Raw genomic sequence first — 11219 nt, forward strand, 5'->3', positions numbered from 1 at the left:
CGGGAGAAAGAGGGACAGGGAGAGAGATGGAGGAAGAGAGTGATGAAGTATAAAGTGCAGGTAAGGAGACAGCAGTTGAGCTGAGGACATGGAGGGAGGCTGCAGAGCACAGTGGCAGAGCACTCTGCAGCACTGCAGACTGCTTTCGGGGAAATGTCCATGAGTCATGCACCTCTGTTACCAACCCCACGCACGCACACACACACACACACCACCCCCCACCCCCAGCACACCCCACCACTCTCTGCTCCTTGCTTTCTAAAACTTCTCTCCGTTGATTTTTTGTTCTTTCTTTCGCAGACTCGGTCCTCCGCTCCGGTGTTGGTGGGCGGCGGCGTCGACGGCGTTGGTGGTGCGAGGGTTCACCTCGCGAACACGCCGCTCTCAAACTCCAGGAGACGGCGCATGCACTTCCCCAAAAAAGAGCAGCTCTCTTTTTGCTCCTCCTGTGCTCGTTTCTCGCCTCCTGCTGTGTTATAACCTCCAAAGTCTGCATCGATTTCTTTCCGAAGAAATGTCCCCGGGTTTTAGTCCGTTCGTTTCCGACATCATCTTTCGACGCGGTGGCGCTTTTTGGGGGAAAGAACGCAGCATGACGCCGACAAGTTCTTCGTCCTCATTCTCCTCTCCTTTGCTGGCCTCTCTCCCATTATTCTACTTCTTCTCAACTCATCCTCTCCTCTCCTCTCCTCTCCTCTGGCTTTTAGACAATGGCCCCAAAAAACTATTGTCGTATCAGCGTTTCTGAGTGTGGAAGAGTGTAGTTGTGTGTGTGTGTGCATCTGTGTGTGTGTGTGTGTGTGTGTGTGTGTGTGTGTGTGTGTGTGTGTGTGTGTGTGTGTGTGTGTGTGTGTGTGTGTGTGTGTGCGTGTGCGTGTGTGCATGCGTGTGCGTCTCCTTTTTACATCTGGGTCCTGTAGCAGTATACTGGTACTCTAGTTCACTGTCTGAGAGAGAGAGAGAGTGTGTGTGTGTGTGTGTGAAAGTTTTGCAGTTAGTCTACTATGACACAGCACTCATCTGATCTGCCTTGTCACCACACGGAGCGAGGGATGTGGGAAGTTTTTGGTGGGGAGGAGGAGGGGGGGGGGGGGTGTGGCGAAACCTGACTGCGCCCCTCTCTCTCTCTCTCTCTCTCTCTCTCTCTCTCTCTCTCTCTGCCTGTCGCTCACTCTCGTATCTTTGCATGCTCCCGTCACTTCTCCCCGTCTCCGACAGTAGGCCTATATCTATACATCTGGTTGTGCATTTTGGACAGAAAGCGAGGCACTCTTGCCATGCTCTCTTCTCCTAACATGCTGTGCAATACCTGGATCCTATCCCTGTGTAGACAGGGGGGAAGAAATGGCTCAACTACAGAGAAAACTCGCGTCCAGTTGCAAGTGGCTAATACTATTGCTTTAGTGGTGGCGTATAGTCGGCAGTGCTGTCGCCTCACAGCTAGAAGGTCCCCATGGGTTTGATTCCCGCTGGGGGACGCTGTGGGTGCTGGGGTCGTGTTCTCTCCTCCGCGTCATCAGCGCCCATAGGTGGGGGTTGGCGAAGGGCCTTTCGGTTTGCATGTTCTCTCCGTGTCCCCTATAGGGTAGGACGGTACCCTCACAAAACTCACGCAGTAATATACTGCTGCACGCCTGGTCAGCTGGAGCGCCTGATGGAGGGGAGAGGAACTGCTTGGAATAACGTATTCCTAACACGCACTACGTCCTACGGGGGAACCCCCCCCCCACCCCCGTCAGGTTGTAAGAATCGGCCTGCTCACTCCTCATGCACTAGAGGGAGAGTAGCGCCTAGGATTACATCTTATAGGCATTGGCACTGGGCGAAGGAAATGGGTTACAAAATCATGGGATAAACAAATTATCAAATGAATACAATGTGTACAGTATAGGATCCTTTCCTGTTTCTGTATAGTGGCCTTTCAGTCTTTCAAGTCCTCTCTCTGGTTCTGTGGTTCTTTTCTCTGACTTGTATAGGCTGCTCTCCCTGTTTCATATTTTCGTCTCATATTGGTATATCTGTCCTCTGTCTTCAGGTATATGTCAGGTATTCATCTCCATTTTTAAAGCGTATATACCAGTATGCTCTGTTGGAGGCTAGCAGTCTGCAGGGTCTGTGAGTCTGTTTGTCCAGTGTGTTGGTTGTCTGTAGCTAATCTCAAATCTCAAACCGCTCTACCGGGGTGCGCCACGGCTTTTTTTGCACAATGCCCCATAGCGTATAAGGAAGTATTTACACATTTTTTGTGTAAATACATAACTTTAAAGTAATGAAAGTGAATGGGGCTCTGAGCGGGCTGAAACCTCGCCCAGACTCAGAGCCATAGATGCATCGTAGACGAGACGTCACACTCTACCACCACGTGAAGTCTGACAGTTTGTATCCTCAAGTATAGGCTATAGCCCTATAGTACTAGAACAGGGTTTCTCAAAGTGGGTGCCATGACGCGCGTCCAGAGGTGTCGCATAGCATTGTAAAACGGCCAGTTGCACTGTACTTGGTGCATTCGTTTTCAGCCTACAAGTCTCTTCGCCAAAAAATAGTAGATCTCCTAGATTAGCTATGTTTGGCTAGTGTTTCCCCAAGATTAGGGATGCTGGGAGCTTAAACGTCAGTATTAAGTTATTTTCAATCTGTCCTAATAGAAAGTGATATCCTCACATGTTTTCCTTGGGACATATACTGTATCTTGTCTTATCTTGAGCAAGACTCTGAACCCCCGAATTGCTCCCAGCGGTCACCGCCATTGGTGTGTGAATGTGGGAAGTGAGGACGCTGGCTTTGACTGTTCGCCACTTCACCTCCCCGATGTATGAATGAATGGACCGTTGTAAAAGCGCTTTCGGTAAGCACTCTAAACGCTATTAAACGGTATACCGTAATTCAAGGGGTGCTGTGGGGAAAAAAACAGTTTGAGAACCTCTGCCCTAGAAGGAAGGAAGGAAGGAAGGAAGGAAGGAAGGAAGGAAGGAAGGAAGGAAGCAAGGAGTTAGTCTTACGTTGTCAGACTCACCGTCTTACATCATCAAATCCAGCGACGGGGAGACCTGAATCACAAGTCAGCATGTCATGCCTGCTCTGATTGGCTGGGCTGTAACGGAAGTCAGTCGTTGGTCCGTGTTTGCTTCTGAGGAGATCTGTGGTTGGTCAGTTCATACGTCTGTCACACATTTTGTTGTTGTATTAGGGGCTTGGTCCTTAGCCACTTCTCAATAGTTATAGTGTCCCAGACGTTAGATAATGTATCTAATCGTCTGGCTACTGCCAGACTAGTTCTCAGTGGCGTCTCGGTACATTGTGTTACGGATATGGATGCCGTTATTGTTCTTGTGTAACTTGTCAGAACTGACAGTGGCCACCTGTACTGTTTGCCTTCTGACAGCCATGCTCTGCTGAGAGAACACTGCAGCTGGGAGAGAGACAGAGAGACACAGAGAGAGAGAGAGAGAGAGAGAGAGAGAGAATATGCAAATCGGCGCTTAGCCTTCTTTCCCCCCCCCCTCCCCCCCCTGTTTGACTGCAGGGTGGAGGGGACTTCCCACTGGTTTAAACTTTCAATCCTTGGAAGAGCTCCAATTCAGTTAGGGACTGGACTCACACACACACACACACACACACACACAGAGAGACACACACACACAGAGAGACACACACACACACAGACATGCACACGCGCACACATGTACGTACATCCACAAAGGCCTCATTGTTGTTTGACCCCAGATGACGAGCAAGGCAGGTCAAAGCGGACGCGTCATTCCTAGGCGGTTGAGACAGCACAAGTACATGGTAATGAGTAACTCTCTTCGATGGCATGCGGAGCTTTTACGCAGACACACGCACGCCCCGACAACGGAGCGAGGCGAGGGGGCCCCGCTATACCGTCTCACATTACCATGGCTTTTTCTGCTTATAGTGTACCCCCCCCCCCCTCCTCCCCCGCCCCCTTAACTTAAACACGCTATAGTGAATGTGAACTCGGTTCCCTTTCACAGCCCCGGCTTATAACATCCTGACTTATAAACTCTGAGGCCGCTGCAATAAAGTGTCAGGATTACCACAGAGATACTGTAAGCCGTTACACCAGTACAATCCTGCAGTGTTCTTTTTTTTTGGGGGGGGGGGGGGGGGGGGGTAGGGGAGGGGGGGGGGGGGGTTTATGCCTTTATTGATAGTAGTGTGACCGGTAAATTGGGAAGAGAAATTGGGGAGTGACACGCAGCAAAGGTCGTCGGGATTGGGACTCGAACCCGTGACACGCTATGTGTCACCTAGTGGTCGGGGCCGGTAATGCAGCCTATAGGTGCCCGGACCCCTAGGTGACACAGCGTGTCATCTAGTGGTCGGGGCTGGTAATGCAGCCTATAGGTGCCCGGACCCCTAGGTGACGCAGCGTGTCATCTAGTGGTCGGGGCTGGTAATGCAGCCTATAGGTGCCCGGACCCCTAGGTGACGCAGCGTGTCATCTAGTGGTCGGGGCTGGTAATGCAGCCTATAGGTGCCCGGACCCCTAGGTGACGCAGCGTGTCATCTAGTGGTCGGGGCTGGTAATGCAGCCTATAGGTGCCCGGACCCCTAGGTGACGCAGCGTGTCATCTAGTGGTCGGGGCTGGTAATGCAGCCTATAGGTGCCCGGACCCCTAGGTGACACAGCGCGTCACGGGTTCGAGTCCCAATACCGACTAGTGTTCCAGCCCTGAGTGCTCATTTAACTCCGGGGGGGATCCTGAACTAAATTGTAGATAATTCGGAACCCTTAATGGACCCTTCCGTTCCATTTTGTATACCCTCTCTGAGTTCAGGATTTGACACACACACACACACACACACACACACACACACACACATACACAATTACACACAAAAACACACGCGCGTACATCACACACGTACATCACACACGTACATCGCATGCACGCATGCGCAGCCGCACGCACACAGAGGCATATTTCTGAGATGTGTGAGATTTGTCACAACACTTTCTCCTTATGACACCATCCCTTTAGGCATAAACACAGGCTGTATATATTTGGGGGTAAACACACATGGATCCTCCGATTGATAGGAAGATGATATACAGCGAGACAGATATAAGGCGGTGCATGCATGCATGCATACAGCACTGGATGTACACTGTATATAGACTCACACTCAGAGCATCCCCTGCAGTTATAGTATGTCAAGAAAATAAACAAATAAATGCAAAGAGAATTGGACTGTACATCTGCCATGGTGACAGGGTGGAAAGCTGCCTGACAGCTGCTTCTCACAGCGCAGATAAGATTACAGGTAGACACGTTACACCTGTTTAAACAGACCTTGTACGTGCCTCTGTCTGTGGCCGTGTGACTGCGTGCGTGCGTGCGTGTGTGTGTATGGGCGTGCGTGTGTGTGTGTGTGTGGGTGTGTAGTCTGAAGGTGTAAACACAGGGAGATTGACAGAGAGAGAGTGCAGAACAGAGTGTGACTCTGGTGAGGACAGGTGCTTGCTTGTATCTGGGGCAAGTAAAGATAAGAGTGTTTATGTGTTTGATTTATGCAAACACAAGACGAGCAGCACGTTTCGACTCGACTTGGCTTCGGAACTGTGTTAAATCCCTCGATTATAAAAATGCTTGAAGGTATAATATAGCTATATACCTATACACGTGGCAGGACTTACTGAATTATACATGGGGAGAAGTATAATGGACTGTGTTAATGTAACAGGGACGTGTAATTGCGCTACTCTGTTTTGTAGATGTATGAACGTTAATATATGAGCTGATGACATCACTGACATGATTTAATGACTGTAGCCCAACTGATTAGAGGAGAGATAAATCTGCCGGAGATGGGGGCACACGCACGCACGCACACACAGACACACACACACACACACACACACACAGTCACACGCGCACACACACAGTCACACGCGCGCACACACACACGCACACGCAGCCGACACATAGGACACATGTAAATCTCATACGCTCCCGTTGGCTCTAGTCTGACATCTAGCGACACGGGCGGTAATATGATCATACATGAGACGGACATGATAACATAATGCATGGGGTGCTGTGTGTGGAGTCGGACTGGTGTGGTGGTGGTGGGCTTGTTGTCTGGGATTCGGTGGTGTCTGTGGACTGTGCACGCGTGGCCACCGGTCACCGATCGCCATGAAGGCAATTTTGCGCACACGCCCTCGCTTTCCTTGTTTTATTTAGGGGACATCTTCATCCTCTCTGGAGACTTTGAGCTCTGGTGCCCGACGGGTGCTTCCCCCCCCCCCCCCCCCTTCTGTGTGTGTGTGTGTGTGTGTGTGTGTGTGTGTGTGTGTGTGTGTGTGTGTGTGTGTGTGTGTGTGTGTGTGTGTGTGTGTGTGTGTGTGTGTGTGTGTGTGTGTGTGTGTGTGTGTGTGTGTGTGTGTGCGTGCATGTGCGTGTGCGTGTGCGTGTGTGTGTGTGTGTGTGTGTGTGTGTGTGTGTGTGTGTGTGTGAGAGAGAGAGAGAGAGAGAGAGAGAAGTCTGTCGCTGGTTACCCAACCGGAGCGCAACTGAGGACGTGGATAGAGATGAAAAGAGATGAAACCTCTCTTCTCCTCACAGACAGACTGACAGTCACAGAAACACACCACTGTGGGGAGACTGATGGTGCATGGGGAGCTTTCAACTCACATAGCAGCACTGTCTTACTATATAGCCCCCCGCCGCCCCGTCCTCTTTCATAACACCATAGGATTGCTTCCAAACCAAAGTTGCTGCATTAATAGGCTAAGGCTTTTCATAAATTACCGTATCACATGCAGTGTCGCGTATTGTGGATGCCAAATGCCTTATTACACACAATCCAGATTTAGCAAGATCCATCCACATGAAACTAATGTCGTTCTAAGTATATCCTTCTAGGTTTGCGGACGGGAAAGGACACCATGTTCCTTTAAAACACCAAGTTTGCCTTTCAGTGGAGTCTGACAGGAATGAGGTCAGACACACCAATCCTCATTGCACGCGCCGATTATTATTGCCCGTTTTATTCAGCCAATGGACGGCGTGCGGGAGGGGTTTCGCTGCAAAGCTAGGATGGAGACAGCCGCTGATTGGCCGACGGCCGTCGCTTTTATATCTCGGGAGGAGGATATAAAACAGTGTGGCTCTCGTTGTTATGTTTACAGTAACATACAGACCGCTCAGGAAAGAGGGGACTATGAAAAAGTGCAGCCGCTCCATTCTACCACATGGTTCTCCAACTGCTCAGACAAGCTGCGCAGACAGCCACGTTCACATCAGAGACTCACACTGCAGCCCACGGCAAAGTGTTTTTATTAGCATCGCAGGGCGAGTTTTCAGTCGCACCGGCAGCTGAAAGTTACTGTTGAGCATATACAGTGTGTGAGGATTTTCCACTTGTTTCGTGCGTTATCTTGGGAAGAAACGCACACGGGAAAAGACGGAAAGTTGAGTGCCGGGTGTCTATACGAACGGACTCGGGAAAACTGAATAGAGACGGAGGAGAGCAGACTTCACTTGAGGGGAAACTTTCTAAGCGTATCCCGTCACACAACCGCTTCCACAGACTGCTTCTTTGCGGAATTACTTTTCTTTTTCTCTTTTTGGGACAGTGCAGTGCGCCTTGCGCGCGTGAACTTTGTCACAGAATCAGAAGCGTATAGTTTTCCCAGACAGCTGAGGAACTTGGAAAGGGGAGGATGGTGCAGCACATGAGCCACACGGAGAGCACGCACGCTCTCTCCCCCGGCGGGGACTCCACGGACACGGGAGACATGGATCTGGAGATGGACGCGTCGCCGACGCCCGAGTCCCCGTCTTCTGGGGAACGGAGCGACGTGGCGTGGTGTAAAACGCCAACGGGGCACATCAAGCGACCCATGAATGCCTTTATGGTCTGGTCCCAGATCGAGAGACGAAAGATTATGGAGCAGTCGCCGGACATGCACAACGCGGAGATCTCCAAGCGGCTGGGGAAACGCTGGAAGCTGCTCAAAGACACCGACAAGATTCCCTTCATCCGCGAGGCGGAGAGGCTCCGGCTCAAACACATGGCCGACTACCCAGACTACAAGTACCGGCCGAGGAAGAAGGCCAAGTCTGCCAGCGGCGGAGCGAGCAAGACGGACCGCGGCGGGGAGAAAAGCGGCGAGCGCAGCGCCACCAAGTCCTCCTCCTCGGCGAAGAAAAGCGCCGGGTCGAGGGGGGCGAGCAGCAGGACGCACGGCAAGCCGGGGGGCGTCAAGCAGGGCCAGCAGGACTACGTGTCTCCCGCCGACCACCACCAACACCAGGCGCTCTTCAAATCCAGGTCAGCGTCGTCAGGCGCCAGGCAGATACCGGAGAAGCAGCAGCAGCAGCAGCAGGCGAGGCGCGGCGGCCACATGTTCGGCGGCGCAGGCAGCCTGGAGAGCAGCGGGCCTCCCTCCGTGGGAGTACCGGCGAGTCCCACGCTCAGCAGCTCGGCGGAGTCCAGCGACCCGCTCAGCCTGTACGAGGAGCACAGCCCCGGGGCCGGCGGCGAGGCGGCGTCACCACCACCACCGCCGCCGCGTCTCCGGTACGCACGTGCGTCCTCTCCGACGCCATCGGCCTCCCACTCGTCCTCCTCCGTCTCCTCCTCCTCCTCTTCCTCCGACGAGGAGCTGGAGGACGAGCGGCTCGAGCCGAGCCAGAGCCCCGGGTTTGAGAGCATGTCCCTGGGCAGCATGGGCTTCTCTGACGCGGAGCTGGACCGGGACTTAGACTGGAGCTTCGGGGAGTGCGGGGCAGGGTCTCACTTCGACTTCCCCGACTACTGTACGCCGGAGGTCAGCGAGATGATCTCGGGAGACTGGTTGGAGTCCACCATCTCCAATCTGGTGTTCACATACTGAAGGAACCATGACAGACAACCAACCATATAATGTCCCCACCACGTCTAAACAACAATAGCGCCCGACAGGCAAGTGCGTGCGAGACCAGAATTGTTTTCCGTCATTCTTTCAGTAAATAAGGGAGAGTGAGATAAGGAAGAAATGTGGCCTATATATGCGCGTTGAAGTCCGGGTGTGTGTTGGTGTAGTTAACTGCTCCCCAGACTTCATGGACTGGACTTGGTGCGTGTTGCTGAGCGCAGCGCACAGATGGGGAAATGCTTAGCTTGCAGTTGGGAGATTTAATGTAAGCAGAGACACGCCCATGCGAGCTGCAAAACGCACGGACTCTAGTGAGAGATATTCAATTCAATCCGCGAGAGGATGCGTCAACTCTCTGGCGCTAAGAGACTGAACACTGATTCTAGAGTTGGTGATGGGCAAGCCTGAACATTTATAGAGAACCTCGCCACTTTTGGTTACCCTTTTGTTGTGTATATCATAAACTTTATGATATAGCCGATTCACGTCGACCATCAAGTTGATATTCAGGTGTATTTCTTTCCGAACTCAAGAATAATTTTAGTATCAATCAACACGCATGCCCCTCCCATAAGGAGGATTTGGTTGTTGTTGTTATTATGCGTCAAGTGTTCATTGCTGCGTAATTACGCAATTTGTGTGACCATAGAACACAGTACACTATCACCAGCTTCTCTTTTCAACGGCAGGACTTTTAAGAAAACAAGACTGACTGAAAAAAAAAAACTTCAGAATCAATCCTTTACACTCAGTGCACAATTCAGGACCAATGCTCCCCAACGCGCATTACTCTCCGCTTAGTGCTTCAACAACAAAACAAAAAAAAACTTTGTAGTTCCTCTGTGTCAAGACGACGTTTTTATATTGATGTATTTATACCGGCCAAACTTTTTATACTTTGAAGTATTGTTCTTCTCGTACAGATCTCGTTTTGTGTGTGTGTGCACATAAACACCTGTCTGTATCCAGCGCGGAAGGGCTAGAAGTGTATCTTATTTAAATGTCGACGTCTCTCACCTTTAAGGAGATTAAGTGTGTTATGATTTTCTACTTGTATTTTTGTACAAAATCTATAGAGAGGAGGGGGTGGGTGGGTGGGTGGGTGGGGGCGAGTGGGTAGCCTACAACATTGTTGTTTGGGTCTCTGATGTTTAGAACGGCAGAGGGGCTTGTTTGGCACAATCTAACCTCACACAATGTTTACAATATGTACCCACATGCTTCTTAAAGGCACAGTGACTCGATTTCACCAGCCAAGTATATAAACAAAGCGCCACTGATGCCACAGGCAGCAGCATGCCCTGCGTGGTGTGACTGCCTGCGCGCGTCCCTCAGTACACACGCACACACACACGCACACACACACACACACGCACACACACACACACACACACACACACACACACACACACACACACACACACACACACACACACACACAGACCTATATGAGTGAGAGAGGGAGAGAGAGAGAGAAAAAGCCTAATTTATATCAGTGGTTTCTTTTTACGACGTATACCCCCATAACTCAGAGAGTGTAGAAATGGAACCAAATGGACCCAAAAGTGTCCCATTTGGTTCCCCCTTTGTATATTCTCTGACTTACAGATCTGCAAGGGTCCATTTGGTCGCTATAGTATCAATAATGTAGCCCCTCGAGGACCCCTGGGGGTCAACCCGGACCCTACTTTGGGAACCACTGATTTATATATACACCCCACCGCACGACACACACCGTCGTACTGCAGGGTGCAAACCAGGCTAAAGATCCTAGACCTAGACAGTCACTGTCAGACAGAGCTACATTAATACCTCTGTGTGCATTTTTATTATCGAGAATAAGTTTTATTTGAACCACTGGATGGAATTTTCACACTCATTCCACTTGCCTAGACTTTCGGAGGGGAGGGGGACACATGAAGTGCTTCATCTGTTATTGCGCAAAAATTGCATCGGAGGGAAAAAAATAGTATTTAATCTTTCTGTACCTGTTGGCTACGTATAGCAGGCTAATTGTTTTCCTATATTATGGCATGGCAAATAGCATTTGTATTTCAGATTCAGGTATATGTAGCTATAGCTGTTGTGTTTAAGATTTTTAAAAAGAATAATGAACATGAAGATATTTATGTAAACTGACTGTACTATAGAGCAAAGATTGTGTGTTTTATGTATGATTATGATCAACAACAGGCACTAGAGTGGCCATCTTTGGACATCCCCTTATGTTGAAGATGATTGTGTGAGGAGGTTTTTGTTTGTTTTGTTTTGTTTTGTTTCTCTCTCCAGGCATCTTTTCGTCTCTTTTCTGTTGTTTTTCATTTGTGCA

General features: G+C 50.5%; 1 protein-coding gene across 1 annotated transcript; it reads left to right on the forward strand.

The window, feature by feature from the left end:
- Positions 1 to 6609: 6609 nt before the first annotated feature.
- sox4a (SRY-box transcription factor 4a) lies at positions 6610 to 9962 on the forward strand. Its single transcript, XM_083768936.1, has one exon. The coding sequence runs from the start codon at positions 7694 to 7696 to the stop codon at positions 8867 to 8869; it is 1176 nt and encodes a 391-aa protein (XP_083625062.1). The 5' UTR covers positions 6610 to 7693; the 3' UTR covers positions 8870 to 9962.
- The last annotated feature ends 1257 nt before the right edge of the window (positions 9963 to 11219 follow it).

Source organism: Protomyctophum parallelum, assembly GCF_964188405.1.
Source record: "Protomyctophum parallelum genome assembly, chromosome: 1".
NCBI lineage: Eukaryota > Metazoa > Chordata > Actinopteri > Myctophiformes > Myctophidae > Protomyctophum > Protomyctophum parallelum.